This window comes from Athene cunicularia, assembly GCF_003259725.1.
Source record: "Athene cunicularia isolate RWA chromosome 5 unlocalized genomic scaffold, athCun1 chr5_part1, whole genome shotgun sequence".
Lineage (NCBI taxonomy): Eukaryota > Metazoa > Chordata > Aves > Strigiformes > Strigidae > Athene > Athene cunicularia.
The window spans coordinates 36169065-36185299 of record NW_020799101.1 but is presented as its reverse complement, the minus strand read 5'-3'; the positions used below and the strand labels follow the sequence as shown (position 1 = coordinate 36185299).

Sequence of the window (16235 nt, the reverse complement as noted above, 5' to 3'; positions counted from 1 at the left end):
CTCCTCCTCCAGTGTGACGCACTCTCCCCTGGTTTTTTTCTTCCTCTCTCCCTACCTATGAGACATTAGTTAAACAGTGACCTGGCTCTGATACATTACCTGCCCTCTGGGAAGTAAAACAAAGGGAAATCTAAAACAGATCTCAAAAGATTGTCACAGCAGTTACTATAGCAAAAAAACACCACCAAGTGAGTTGGCCAGCATAAGCAGCCACATGATGACAAATCAGGTATTGTATGGGAGGGAGAAGCAGAATTATACAATCACGTCCCTCAGAACTTCAGACTACCGCTTAAAATTTCTCATCTATTAATCACATCTTATAGGGGTTCCACAGATCAGAACAGCTTAAGTGTAACATACAAAATATTATGACCACAAGGAAACTTTTACAAACCTTAAAAGAATTTCTTTTGCTAGAAATTTATTTTACTGAAGAAGCCCCAAAGCACCTAAAAGCCCATTCTACTTTCAGTGACCTCTGGGCATATAAACCAAAATTCTCAACTTAATATCCTAAATCCCTACATAAGCAACTATTCAAGCTTTTAGTAAAGCAGTCTGATCAATGAACACTGCGCAGTGACCTCTTGTAAGTCCTGAGCACCTCTGAAACAGAGTACAATTTTTGTCTCAGATGTTTATTGAATTTCTGAAGACTTTGGCCATGATAAGTCTGTCTGACAGATTTATCAAATCTTGTCCTGATGAAATAAACCAGTATGAGTGTTTCAGGCAGAGCTGCTGTTCAGGAGTAAGAGTCTTTGCTGTGCTGTTAGCACTGCCTGACTTGTATAAAATTAAGGTGATACATGTGGGCAGAACTAGGGGCTGTGGTAAGAAATACAACGTAGAGTATAACAAATAAACAAAAGCATTCCTTGCTATGTCAAAAGAGAGTCCTGAGCTCAGTTAAGACAAAGTCACCGGATCAGGTTACTGGTCACACTTTCATGTACCAAGGAAAAGGAACAAAGAAACATTTCTCTATCTTTATACTATTTTTTTTAATCTTTTAGCAAGGAAGAGTAAGACAAAAAAAATTCAAATCTGACAATGTACTGGGGACAACCCAGAGAACAGTCCTGCAGAGATCATGAGAAATACAATAGGTGGCTAAACACTACTTGCAGTTAGAAAAATCTATTGCTGTGTAAAGAGAAAGCATGTGGTTGAGATTTCAAAAGCAGCCGACCTGTATGGAAGTTACCTATGTACCTCTGTACCTCTATGTACCTATGTACCTCTACTCCCTTTGCCACTTTGGAAAAGACAGGCAGCAATGAGGCAACCGGCTGCATAAGTCATATCCCAGTTAGGTTTGTCCTTCAGTCCACCTAAAATAAGTACAGTAAGTTTAACAGAACACCTAGAAAAGTATGTTTTGCTGTGGGTATGCAGTATTTTCAAAGATATAAATGGAATTTGTTGTATTTTTTATATTATTGTCGCCTTGAAGCAGAAATGAACTGAATATATTTATTTTAATTTAAAAAATAATCTGCCTCTGTGCATATACATAAATATATATAAATAAAAGTTGTACTCAGAAGCAGAATCCTGGGAAAAGAACTGATACAGTCAGCAGAAAAAAGACAATAAATTTCGGGTCACAGTGTTCTGTACATCAGAATTAAACTTGAGAAAAAAGAAGAAAACTTAAGTCTGGGTACACAAGAGACATTACTGCTGCATGCATTTCCTGGACACGCACTCTTTATATAACCAGGAATAGACCGTTCCACTGTTTGGTATTTGAAGTTTGACTTCACATTGTTCAGCTTGTTACTGCAGGCAGTTTATAACAAGGTGGGTGAGATAATTTCATGCTAGTGAGGACAGGTAGAAGCTTGCAGGGGGTTCTCGCTCAGACAGTGATCTCAGAATTGCACCATAACCAGTCCTTGCTGAAGGTAGGAGCGAGCTCTTTTTCTCCAGTGTGCAGACCACCCACAACCCCGCAGAAGGATCCTGGCAAAATTACCATTAGCAACAATGAACTTTATTGTCAAACTGCTGGTGAATGGTGAAGCAAACATTGCTGTAAGCTGATCATTAAACAACAGGTCTGTATCAACTACTTTTTCTAATCTAGAGCCTTCACTTTCTTCAATACTTCAAAGTATTTCTTCAGTACTTTGGATATTTATCATACACACACACACACACCCCTTTCCCGTCTCATTCTGTAGTTAATCAAGGCTAACAAACTGCCCCTACATTGCTCCCTGAGGCTGAGTAAACAGATCTTTCAGGGTCATACAGCGTAAAATGAGTCAGTCAGTAGGTCTGGGCTGCCATAGTCATGTATGTGCTGGGCAGGCAAGTTCTGGCACTGAGGTCTCCCGGTGGAAAAGGACATGCTTCAATCTGTATAAACCCAGGGAGCTCTGTATCAGCTCTTCTATAGGACTTGAAACTCACTGAAGGGAAGGACTATCGGTTTCCTCAGATCTGTTTTAGAGTGTTTTCCACATGTCAGTGCAGTATTTTAACAGCAAAGCACAGTTGAGTGCTTTACATTTTTTTCCATTCAGAGTGACCCCGAATCCTTTATATGCCATAGAATTTGCATTGGGGTGGCCAGGAAGAGCCAGCTGTAGGCTTCAGGACCACAGGATGCTACTCAGGGTTAGAGGGAAGGGCAGGAGTAGCCAGCCCTCAGTGCAGACTGTGCTATTTCAGCTGGCCGACCTGACAGACACTGCTGGTACCTCCAGGCTGGTCCCTCAAGAAGCCACCAACAGCTGATTAAGAAACTTGCCCAAAGGGCAACCCCTGTCTCATGCTCTGAGACACCCATCGTTATCATCCTGTCACATGGGGGATTACACATACCCATTTTTTTCAAAGCAGCCTCTTAAGATGCTAGGACTTTGCCCTCCAGTGTAGAACATCACTAAGTAGTTCCTTTAGTGGATTAGGGATAAAATGAGATGAAAACAAACCACATCAAAATAAAGAATGATGAAACATTTCTAGATAAAAGTGAAAGATGACAAGTGTTCAGAAGTATTCTGACACGATGGCATTTTTAAAATTAACTGGAGAAAGGTGGCAGTGTTTGAAAACAGTTAATAGCCTAGACTCTGGAACAAAAAAATATCAGAAAGTAAATACCAAAGTGCAGATTCCGCTATGAAGAAAAATGTGCCAGCTCCACTGCATCTGAAAAAAAAACAAGGGCCAGAATCAGAAAGAAAACAGCAAGGAACTATCACTGCATTAAAAACCAGACAAAGCACAACAGCCCCAAGAAAGCAGGGCACCAGTTCTTTAGCAGCCACTATTGCCCCTCATCAAAACCAGAACACTGGGCTGTGTGTTACTGGACTGTGTGCCTGAGCTGAGCTGGGACCCCTGTTTGTTTTGTTTTTTTTTTTTTTTGTATTAATGAGTCCTGATCAGATAAGTAAAACTGTCTCCAAGGTGCTAATCTTACAAAATTGATTTGGGATATGAAAGTCAAGCTGAGATCCTTACAATTAACACATCGGGCCAAGCCAGGATGGAGATTTTGGCCTTGCAATTACAACTCAGTAAACAGCAGGGTTGCTAATGAACAGCAGGAATACGCTACCTCGCTTTAGCGAGACATTCCTACAAAACACACGACCCTTATTTTAAGCACTTGGTAAGCAAATGCAGTTCCCGCATACAAAATAGACCGGCTGAGATAGAAGGGATCATCTCGGCAACTTCTGAAGATCCTCAAGTCACAGGCTATGGCAACTGATGCAGCAGAGTCCAGGCCCAGCATGGGCTTCACAGGTTCAGCACTCCCTTGCACACACCTCGCGAACAGGTCTCTAACATGGCCCTCCTTCCAGCTACTGCAACACATGAGAAATACCCACTAAGTCATCTTGCATCTTTTATTTAAGCTTCTTGGTTAAAATTTGCTCAGGCAGCAGGAGAGACTGATTTTATCTGCCAGGGTAACAAGTGATTGAAATGTATTTATCTTAAGCTGCTTTGTTATCATTCTCACCTCTGTCATTTTTTTCAGGCACTCAAAACTGACACTGTATTGCGTACACCAGCATGTTGAGGCTCTAATGAGAAAAGCTCTTGTACTTATTGAACAAGTTTATCAAACTTTTGCCTAGGTTACCGACAAAAATGTTGCTCACACCAAAACAGCTCTCAGAAATAATACTAACTGTAACCCCTTGGTAGCACTCCAGGAGGCTCATTTTTCAGCGCTTTCCTTTAGAACATTATTTTGGCACACAGATCACACGGTGACTACATTTCTAAACACTCGGTTCTCTGGACCGAGTACCACATACTGCATTTAATGGAAGTCAAAGCACTACTTTAGCAAGAAGGCGAAGTTGGAAGAGCTGTTCAAACAGGAAACTGATATTATCACACCTTCAAGCCATGACAAGGCTGTCAGACACAACTTCTGACAACAAATTTGAGAAGGTAATCATAAAAAAAAAAGTCTGTTTCTTGATTTTGTGATGACATATTCAGGCATTTTCCAATGTTCTGCAAAGACTGGAAGTTACTTAACTTTTTTGGCTTTGCATTGTTATTACGAGTTGGGTACATGTGAACTTTTCTTATAACCAAGCATGGATTGCAGTATGTATCCCTTTGTGAATGCTTTTTGTGGCAACACCACGTAGCAATGATATTGTTTGTACTGTAGCAGTACAAACTAGTATTAAGAATTCCTAGGGAAGGCTCAAAGCCTCATTTTTCATGCATTCTGCCTCTACCAGCACAAAATATTAAGAAAAAAAGGAGATGGGCAATATAGGACATGACAATAAAGATGTAAATATATTTAAAAACTTAGCAATTTGGAAAGGTTACTTAAACAAAAACTACTCTTCCCAGTTCCCAGACACAAGGAAAACAGGATTATTTTTTTTTTTTAATACTCCAACACAGAAAGCACATCTTGTTTCTCTTCTTCAGAGAAGATAAATAGGTTGTTTCTAGAGTGAAGAGCTCAGTCCAGTGTAAACCAGATTAAGGGTGGGCAGAACTGAAGGTCATGCAGCAGTAAGCTTGCAAGACAGTACTGCTTATTCTGAAGTACGAGTGAAGCTTCTGCTATAGTAACCTATAGGAGCAAAGTGCAACTGTATGGAACTTTTCATTTATCAGCTATGTTATTGGAATGGTAACAAGCTATTTTCAAAGTTTTCAAGTTCTCAGTCCCTAAATATCAGATGATAAAGGAAATGCTCTTTTAAGCAAGTCTGCATCAACAAACTTGCAAACATTTTGTTCCACTCGTTCTCAGCTTGATTTAAAGCAAACAGAAGAAAGCCCTTTCAAAGTTAAAGTGGAGTCACCCACTGATCACACCCTTCCAGGTTGTATATTCACACCACTCTAGGCCATGTGACAAAAGAGGAAAAAAAAAAAAAAATCTTGGGAGTTACGTAGCCCAGAAATTTATTGAATATTTGATCAAATACATTCTGTATAGATCTGTTCAGCTTGCTTGGATTTGGTGCTCCCAGGAAAGATCATAAACAGATGCTGTGAGCTCTAATCACCAATTGAGAATTGTTACATATGAAAATGTTAAGCATGGGGCTACAACCTCCTTCTGGCCAGATCTGTGTCTTGAACTTGACTAGGCACCTTTCAAAGGATTCAATATGTGTAAGTTGCTGCATCAAATGTTATTTAGAAGAGCCTTTTACATTTTGGTCTTTTTAGAACAGTAAAACACTTCAAGTATTTGTATCTGAAGTTTTCAATACTGGAAACATTTAGTCCAGAGTGTTTGCAATTGGGTCTCTAATTTTTCATATGTCTCTCTTCTAAATGTCCCAGAATTTAGTCTTCAGTTTTGGCTTCCATTTCCTCAGCATCATCATCCCCATCCACTTCAGCATTTTCCCTCTCCAGTCTTTCCAACTGTCTTGCAAGCTCGGTCTCATCTGTGTCAGTAACCACCTTAGGCTGAAAGACAGAAACAAACCAGAGTACATGGTAAACTGTCATAAAGGAACACCATATGTATTTGTAGACTCTGATTCTACATAAAGACGTGATACATCCTTAAGTTGCACAATAGAAACCAGGAAAATTAGAAATTTTGGCCATTTGTTCATTTAAGGAACACAGAACTTATGGGATTTTTTTTGAAGTTTTTAATACCTTTTTGCTATAATTTCTTCCAGCACTACTGGTCTTGCTCTACTTAAAAATATTTCAAGGAAAATAAGAAATTACATTTTAGAATGTAGTCAGTTCTTACCTCCATCTGCACATTAAAGACTCCTCTCTTCTCCTCAATTTTTTCTTTAATTACAGCCATGGCTTGATTCAGAACAGACAGTCCTTCAGTTCTCTCCAGTGTTGTAGTAGTCATCACATAACGAGGAGGGGCTATGAGATTAATCTATCACATTGCAGGAATTGGGGGAGGGGGAATAAAAAAGCAAACTCAGTAACAAAGAAAGAAAAACACTGAAAGCAAAGTGGACAACACTGTTCTGACTACCATTCAGAGAAGAAACATTTTCACATTACAGAAACTGTTTCTTGAAGCATAAACAACTTGGATTGAAATAGCAGACAAGAAGGCGCACAGCCTGTTTGATTTCTAATATCAGCTTCAGTTATTTCTACAAGTGTTACAACCAGTACTTTTTTTTTTAAAGGTGATTAAATAAACTTCTCCTTTTGTTAAAAGAAACCATTATAGGAAATAATTTCAAAAGAAAGGAGGTACTTTCAAGTTTTTTTAAAACACGTACTTAGTGATACACTCAATATTCTAAAAGAAAAACCAGGCCTGGGTACAGCAGCCATTCTACCAACACTCAAACACATGTGGAGCAAACATTCCTTTCCTTATGCAATCTTGTAAAATTTATTGCTCCCTACCTAAGGCTGCATAAAGGAACAGCACGTATGCAGTGTGCCAATATTAGACTTCAATAAACTGAACAGAATAAATACAGCTTCTGGAACTTGGGAAGCCAGAGCACAGTCACAGGAACAACTGTTGGCACACAGCTGAAAGGAACTGTGCTACAGACCTGTCTGAGAAGAATCAGAAGGCAAGTACACGGTTTCACAGCCTCAGCTGCGTGACTGTGAAAACTGCAGCCGTGTGCCACTGACACCTGAGGGCATCAGAAAACTTTGCTTTTGATTTCACTATTAAGACAGACACTTACTTTAATGGGCATGTTCTCCGTGGAACAGTTCAAGCCTGCTCTCAAAGCTTCTTTTACTGCGTCTATGCCTTCGTAACCATAACAGGCCACCTCAATATCTAGGACAGAGGAATATAAATAACAAAACTTTAAAGGTACCAAAAGCCATAGAATCTTTAAAGCTTTTAACTTAAGCTTTAATAAAGCTTTTTAGCATCCAATGTTTATCCACAATGAGAGCCTCAGTAGCTCCCAAATCTGAGAAAGGTATTTCACTTTCTTGACTTGTAAGTAGAGCTAAAATTCTTCATAAATTCTTCAGACATACATTTTATACAGTGCTTTGAAAAGCCGAGATATGAATTATACACCCACACTGACTCATCTCTTGCCCAATAAATTCAACAGGAATAATTATGTATTTCATATGAAGAAATGAAGATATAAAAGAAAAAAAAATACCAGAGAAAATTAAAGATCTATTGGGAAAAATGAAACTTGATAAAGAACACATCTACAAATACATGGAATTCTGTCAGCAATTACAACAGAGGCATGAAGGCATCACTTGAAGAGCACTGGAATTGCTTTTAAGGTAAGTTATACAGTTAAAATGGCAGCTATAACTTTTTGGGAATGTTTGGAAATAAAGGCACAGACTAATGCTGGTCATATCTGTCTTTAGACTAATCAGGGTATTACAAAGATTCCTTTACCTATGTAGCAACAGTGCAAGACTAAGTTACTGTATACAGGATTCATCTATAGGTCAAGTCTGGCTTGGGCCCACTGTCCAAGCCTTAGCACTTCAGCTACACAGAGAAGTTAGCCTCACTTCCAGGTGACTAACAACAACCTGCTATTTCTCAACTATCAGAAACAAATCTACAGAAGAGCATCCCAGTCAGCTTCAGGATGAGACCACAAACCAATGAAAAGTTTCTATGCTTGCTTTGAAGACAAAATTAAAACCAACTCAGACCATCAGAATAATATAGGCAAGACAAAAAAAGTAAGAGAGCATGCTCATCAAGTAACTTAATTTTCAAATCTAATGAAGTGCTATTCATATTTGCAATTTCATTCTTTGTGGCAATCAAATCCTACTTAACATTTTTGAAGTTATGTTAACTCATGGTGATCTAAAGTAATAGGTAAAGGAATTTTTCATTACCTTACTTTTTGCACTCTCTTCTTGACCTGTCATGTGGATATGACTTGTATTTTCTTCTCTCCACAGTAATCAACAAGTGTTAATCTCTTCAATATATCCTTGCAGAGCAGAGGCAATTTCTCAATCTAGTTAAAAACGTGACTCTGCCACACTGACTATCTGTTTAATGGCAAGCATGCTTTTAGGCTGTTCGGTTAGCTGTACAACCAGATTTACAGTTTTAAAGTATGCCTTCTTAAGTAGTGCAGTCATGTGTCTCTTCTGCCCACACTGAATTAGTGAAAGACAGACTAGCACATACACTTTACAAATACATTAGAGATGTGCTAGGCTTGAACTAATATATCCTGCTGAATGGTTTGCAACCAACCAGTTAGAAATGCACCCAGAGCTAAGTCAGAACTATTTTCACATGTTCATGAGTGAGAGGCTAAGACATGTGCTGTAGTCATGCTGACAGAGATCAATCATCCCGTTAGGGAATTGATAAATTTAACACTTTGAATAATGAAAAATAATACTGTGGATACAGTAATAACTATAAAATATTTCAATTCATTGTGTGCCAACGAAATATGATAGACTGTGTTATATAATATATCAGGACAACTACTTTGTAACCCAAGGAACCTGCAGTTTGGGGAAAAAGATAAAAGCCAGACAACCTTGCATTTCAAGATAGAACCCACAGAGGCATTTTGCAAGCAATCCTTGATTAAGGCAACTTAATTCTGAACAGTTCCACTCAACTGTCAGCACTACAAACCACTAGTTTTAACTGAATTTATAGTTTGGAACAAGATTCACTAACTTGACTTAAGTGTCAAGACACTTAAGATGTTCAATGAACATCTGGAAAGAACTCACCAGCTCGGATCTTGACTGCTTGCGGCGTCAGGCGTCTGTTAATATTGTCAATTAATACACGCCTCTCTTCCTCTGTCAGATCCAGGCTATCCAGGATTGCAGGGTCTCTGAGCCAAGCAAAGCAATATTACAGAAGTTATACTGAAGTGGAATATGACACAACATTAACTTCTGGTGCTATTTCAATATTCTTATGCATAATCCTAGAGATCTACTAGGCAAAGAAAACAGGGAAATTTCTCAAGAGTCCATTGAAACACCAGAAGAAAATAAATACATCTATTTCCAAAGTATTTTCTATTGGAAGCATTTCATAACAAAGCAGATAAGTAGTTTACTCAATCTGTTCCTGGAAGGAAATACTTAAATGTTTTTGTTTTTTTTTTTCTTTTTTAAGCAAATGAATGACTTTTGTCCAGCTCCATTTGTATGTGATACACAGAATGGACAATACCTAGTTGCTTGGTATTTACATTCTCTCCAATGTGAAGATAAACCCATATTGCATGAAAGAGAATCCATAACGAATCTGAGGTTTTTGTGTTAAAAGAACTCATTTAACGCATTTCATTCAAAACGCAAGATTTTTGTCATTCTACAAAGTAACCTATACTCACTCCATGTTATTCTGTACTTTTTATCAGTAACTGGATCACATACAGATATTATCTGCTGGCTATACTCTTAGTTAAAAAAAGGATAAAGGTTTTTTTAAATCACAAACTAACAGTTTAAAATCCAGAGATCACAGAGGCAAACTCTGCTGTTTATCAATATAAATTAGCAGCTCTTATTTGAAGAAGTGGTGTAAATTCTCTGTTGCTATACTAATTTTATCCCAAATATATCTCAAATGGAGAATAAAACCAAACAACTCCTCAAAAACTGTTCATGTTCTTCAGAGACAAGAGTTGCAATTCTCTGAAACACAATACCAGATCACCTACAATATTACTAGCAGGCAAACATGAACTAAAATGGCCAGAAAACCAGAGGCAATATTGGAGATTAATCTCTGTTGCTAATAAAACATCATCTTTCATGATTTTATATACTGAGTATAGGCAGTAGAAGGGCCGAACATAATCAATCAGAATCCAGAAATATGGCAGGTTTTACACATCAGAATATGAACTTGTATAGGACAAGGGATTTATTGGACATGCAAGTTTTGCTTCTTCATTTACAATCCATCCTGTTAAAACTCTGAGTTACTTTCATGAGCATTTGGTAGACATTCAACAAAGAGGTCCTCAGTGTTTAGTTGTTACTGGGGCAGGTGTACTTCAAAATTCTGCCACAGGTATCATGCTGTGTGAAACTCCAAAACACTAATCCTCAGTAGTATGAAAGGAATAACAAGTCAAATTCTTAGAGGGCAAGCTAAGCCTCCTGCAAGCACTTCAGCAAGCACAGTTTTAAACTACAGCTTTATATAGGAGCACAACGGGAACAAATAAAACTTGCAGTTCATTGTCAGAAATCTTAAGGGATTACTGATGGACACGGGTCTTGAGAATAGTCTCAGAAGTCTGTGCTCCAAACTGAATAGCAGATGAACAACAAAATGGCATGTGTTCAGGAATTTTTCTGAGTTTAAGAGAAGCTTAAACAGCCAGAGTAACTACAGTTTTTTGTTCTATCATACAGGTGTTTAAGTATTTACAGTTACAGAATGATCTGAAATTCCTTCTGCAGCAATACACCCAGATTCGCCCTTTACCAGTAAGTCTGCTACCATCAGAAAATTATTATTCTTGGAAGCAGAATACATGTCTAAACAAGACTACAAGTTGTGTCTTCCCCAAAACCAGAGATGGTTTTAAGCTACTCAGAATGCTATCAAGTGCCCTGCCTCGTTAAGTCAACACAATTTCTAAAATTTTATTACTGCCATCTAGTGTCCAAGTCAAGTTCATCACTCATGGGTTTATGTGCTACATAAGTGTAAAATCAGAAATGTTTATTGAGAAATAGTTTTCAGATGAACAGTTTTACAATAGAATTTTTTGGAGACCAACTAGGTTAATTCTGAAAAAAATTAAAATATCAGACTCCATAAGAAATTAAGAATAATGTATCTCAGTGCATATTCCCTTAGCATCACAACTTCCCTCTCTTTCTGTTCATAATGCCATTTCTAAGTTCATGATTCCATTCATATTCTTTAAGCTTGAAAGTGTAGAGAAGTAACAAACCAGCTTTTTGAATTTAAGAAAGAAAAATTCTGACAGTGCAGTGGAAGAGTGACAGTCAGCTGAAAGCAGAAATATTTTCAGACATAGAGCTAGGCATTTTTGATAAATCTGCTTGGGACTAAGAACTGGCAAATTCTGACAGACAAACCAAGATCAGTGCTTCTTCTGTTCGAAATGTCACAGGATCAGCTGTAGCTATAGAAAACTCCTCAGTGTTTGTAATCCTGTTTCTTTTATACTTAAACCATCTTATTCACCAATGCCTCAGTACTTCTCCACATCAAATTCAATTCCTGCTTTTTAAAACCTGACATACACAGATTGGCAGACTCAGAGATGGATAAAAACAAGTCAACTCTGAACCTTCTTTCTCAAGAGCATTGGGAACTTGAAGAAAGCAGTAAGACAGAGAAACCTACAATAAGTAACTGGAAGACTGATGTCAAAATTTACTGGGTTTACTTGACCAGTCTACATATTGACTCTGCAGGCAGCGGGGAACCAAAATCAAAATAATGTTATGATGGATCTATTCCAGGAAATACTTCTTTGCAATTTGAAATAAGCCCCTGGAAGTAGAAAAGATGTCCTTACGAGACTGCATGCTTGAACGCATCATAAGCGCCATATCCTGGTCTTTTGTACTTGTCGTCAAATACCCAGGCAGTTCTCTGGAACAGACTCTCAAGCTGTTCATCCTTAGTGTACTCCAAGACTTCAGCAACATGGCGAAGAATGCTGTAAACCTGGAAGACAAAAGGTGTTGTTAAAAAAAAAAAACCAAAAACAAACAAATACCAAAATCAGACAAAAATTGAGAATCAGAACTAATATTTAATGGCAAGCCTTCTACTCAGACACCTAAGACCACACAGTAGTAAGGGTGGGCGCCAATGCCTTAAACTATCTGCTTGCCTTCTCAATAAAAGTGGTCCACAGTGTGCTAAACCAACATACACTTTTGGATTTCTGATCATTTAAATATAACCCTTTACATCACAGATCTTCAACTGATGTCTTCCCTGATCTATTCATTAATTATGAAGCTGCTTACCAGAGCAGTCATGGACAGATGAACTGATTACATATATTTGCATGGGTAAATGAGAAATAGAGTATGCCTAACAGATGAGAACAATACTTCATTTTCATATGTCTGTGCGTTTTGGTTGCTCAGGAAAGAAGCCAGAAATACACAGTGCCTGAATACAGGAAAGCAACTTACAGTCTTTGATTTTGTGAATTTGTCTTCACATTTGATTGCCTCCTCAGGAGAAACTCTTCTTTTTGACAAGTCAATATAACCTATTGGGGAAAACCATTTTGGAAGCATCAGGCATTGTGCAAACTAAGTTTAACTGCTTCAAGAGAAATGCATAAAGAACACACACTCTGGGTCAGGATTTGCCCCTTGCCAACACTATCCCTAGATGTTGCTCCAGAAAGTAACAAAACAAACTAATGAATGTGATCAAATTATGATCCAAATCAGGATATTATTCTTTCAATTGTAAATACTTACAACAGCAAATCTTTTGTGCAGCATTCTTTAAAATTACTGCCTTAATGTTTTCTCTGCAAACTTAGAAGGAATTTTGATAATATTTCAGCAATCAATGATCCTTTTTTATGTTGCTTGTTACTTGTTACACAATTTTGGCAAAAATCATACCAGCATGCAAAGAAGGAAGTTTGATGCATATTTTTGTAGCTCTCAACTTATGATTCAAGGCTGGCACTCTTTTAGTTTAGCGCTGGTCTCTAGTTTCCTAAAATAGTAGGCCTGGCCTCAAATTCCAACTCTTAAGTCCTTGGATACCCTTTTGAGAGAACTGCCTGTGAAAAAACTTCTTTTGAACCATTTCTTAGCAAATTTGAAAAGGCCTCCAACCTCATGAACTATAGGTTCTCCAGAAGATAAAGACCACCACATGAATTTCAGATGTGTGTCTCTTAACATGAGAATGAAATTAATTCATAAAAGTATTCTTTCATTAGAGATGCTGGGAAACTTATTTCACTTCAGATCTATCTGAAATGTTTCTTTTTGTCTTTCTTTCCTCTCTGCTTTTTTCTTATCCTGTCATCCATTACTTAATCTCAAAGATAACTGCAGTTTCAGAAGTATTCTAGAAAAGCATATTACGTGAGGAACATCATACCAACAGTCACGTTCCTAGGAGATGTGCTCAGTGTTTATTTCTTTATACCTAGATACAGATTTTAAAGATCGCATGGAACAGTATTATCAAAATCCAACATGTTCTAAATAGAAAATGTATTAAAAAACCCCTTCAGAGTAAAAGATTCAAATGTTAAGACAGGAAAAAGACAAAGTTGCCTGTAGCATCTCAACTTGTAACCTACAAAATTCATGTATTATAGTACAATAATTACATACATGTCATCAATTTTATAGCCAAGGTTCAAGACTTGTTAATGAAGAGGATGGACTTTGAGCATTCTGTGAAACATTTAGATTCTTATATCAGATGATTCTCCTCTTCAGTTAAGACTCAGAAAATCTACATAGATATCAAAAGAAAATTCTACTTCACTATGGTTTGTTGACCAAACACTGAGCTGGTGAGGGGGCACTTAAGCAAATCTTTACTGATATGATTGACCTGCATTAACCCAATTCCCAAAGAACACAGGGAACTGGAAGAATGATCATAAGCATCAGGCGGCACAATGATGGTCTGTTTTGCTTAAGCACCTTAAAAAAAGAAGCCCTGGCAAAACCAATGAATACCTAAGCCACCTAGTTCATCTGCATTTCTCTGTATGAATTCAATCTTGACATAGCATACAATATTCCCAAATACCTTTCTCTTTGTCAACTCTTATGACCACGACACATTCATTCCTCCCGATGCGGATCAGTTTGTTTATGGAACGAATACGTCTTCTGGACAGCTCACTGAGAAGGATCATGCCTTCAATGTTGTTGTACTCCAGCAGGCTGACATAGGCTCCCATTTCAGCAATGGACCGAACATTGACCATCACTACATCTTCCACCTCTGGAAATTTATGCTGGTAGAATCTACAGCTTAGTCCCGGCATTCTGGAATTTGAGCAGAAAGAAACAAAGACTTTATTTCACAGTACATCACTGTCTTCTCCCACAAACATTGTAAAAAAATCAGCAAGGACTGGTGAGGATAGAAGGGACTACTAGCACAAAAAATTGCAAATTAGGATAAGGCTTCTGCAATTCATACTTTTAATAGAAATTAAAGAATAAATTAACTAGTATTTTAGTATTACCACAACCATTTGCTAAGATGCTAATTTTTTGCATTAAAGTAGAAAAAGCTTGCCACTCAGACTTTATTATCCACTCCCAACTGTTGTACTGCCTAGACATAGCACACTGTAGCGAGGAGACTTCAAGCGGTGAAAAGGTGGCACTGCACAACTTGCATTCATCTAAATTCATGAGGCTGTGTAAAATTTTAAATCTGATTTTAGCAGGAGGACGTGGGAGAGAAGCAGCCTGCATTTCTCAAAGGTATTTGTATGCACATAATAAGATAGCTTGTGAGAGGCTGAGAAATTAAAAGAGGTAGAGCGAAACTTCTGTAGTACTGAGGAGGAGCAGACTCTACGATCCATAAGATCACTTTCTAAACTCAGCACAAGGTATTTGGAATAATCCTGCAAGACCTGCTCCAGAAGCCACCCGTCAGCAAAAAAAACAAAGGCAAGAATCAGAACAGAAGACAGAACTAGCCTGACATGAATGAAGCACTAAAGGAAAAAAAGCACTCCCCAACATACTGCTAGTCAGGAGGAAAAAAAACCCTGAAAAACAAACCAGCATCCTTTCATTACACATTTAAAAAAAAAACCCGCTTCATAGTCACATAGTAATAAGAAGAAATGCTTAAAGTGCTTCATTTTCCCGATGATGACTCCACATACTCATCACTGCTAATCACGTTTGTTCAATTCCTTTTGTCTGTGCCTAGAAGTTTCACACAGAAAGCTTCCTACAGAATCAAGAGCCTAAGATGACGAGTCACATGTATCACTCCTTCAGGAGGTTATTCATCATTTTGGTTTTACTCTCGATCTTTACAGCAGTGCTAATGCTGTCTAGCTCTATCAGAATAAAAAAAATTGAGTAAAATGGCAATACCAAGTGCTACATACACGTGGCCATACCATTCAGAAGCCTGTGTCCATCCTTATCTCCAATTTTCACTTTCAGGAAGGGGGAATCGAGACTCGTAAGGGATTATAAAAGCACTCCTCTAAAGGTTTCCTGTAACTTCATATAATTTGAAGCTGAACAAAGATCTTCAAGATCAGAAGCTTTACAGTTCCACTTAATGTAGTTCAGCTCAATCCTACATGTCTACTTATGAAATAAAACTATATTGCTAAGCAACAAACCCCAACCACAGCAAGCAAGAATAGACAAACACTGCTCTGCACGCAGAGCATCGTACTCCTCGCCATAAGGACAAGCTTTTTATTTTGGCCTTCTATGGAAGACTCGCAGGAGCAACACAGTGCCCATAGCGCCAATGCTGGAAATCGTCTTTCCGAGACGCTAGAAAGTTCTCAGCAAAGGTTTAAGTTGGCACGGCTGCACAGGCCTGCGGAAACTGGCGAAAATGGAGTCCCTTCTGACCAGCGACTCCTCCGGCCGTCGGAGCGTCACCAACACAGGCGATGCCCAGCGATAGCTACGGCACCAGAGAAGGGAAGCGGGCCGCAGGGCGACCGGCGGCCGCTGTCGGGCCGGGAAGAGCCCACCTCTAGCACAGTGAAGGCGAGAGGCCGGCGGCCCCCCGGGGAGCGCGGCCCCGCGGGCTGGAGAGCTCGCAGCTGCAGCGCCGGTCC

The 16235-nt window shown here is 38.5% G+C and overlaps 1 protein-coding gene across 1 annotated transcript; it reads right to left on the bottom strand.

Moving 5' to 3' along the window:
- Positions 1-5392: 5392 nt before the first annotated feature.
- EIF2S1 (eukaryotic translation initiation factor 2 subunit alpha) lies at positions 5393-14448 on the bottom strand. Its single transcript, XM_026849696.1, has 7 exons — positions 14207-14448; positions 12604-12683; positions 11973-12124; positions 9181-9287; positions 7161-7258; positions 6233-6376; positions 5393-5934 (listed from the first exon to the last, which is right to left on the bottom strand). The coding sequence occupies exons 1-7, from the start codon at positions 14445-14447 to the stop codon at positions 5809-5811; spliced, it is 948 nt and encodes a 315-aa protein (XP_026705497.1). The 5' UTR covers position 14448; the 3' UTR covers positions 5393-5808.
- Positions 14449-16235: the final 1787 nt, after the last annotated feature.

Bases quoted from the DNA above. Each gene is read 5' to 3' on its own strand.
- EIF2S1 (XM_026849696.1), bottom strand. From the start codon at position 14,447: ATGCCGGGACTAAGCTGTAGATTCTACCAGCATAAATTTCCAGAGGTG. The intron at 9,288-11,972 runs GTAAGGACATCT...TGCTTGGCTCAG, and splicing joins GCGTTCAAGCATGCAGTCTC to AGACCCTGCAATCCTGGATA. The intron at 5,935-6,232 runs GTAAGAACTGAC...TCTGTCTTTCAG, and splicing joins TCTTTAATGTGCAGATGGAG to CCTAAGGTGGTTACTGACAC.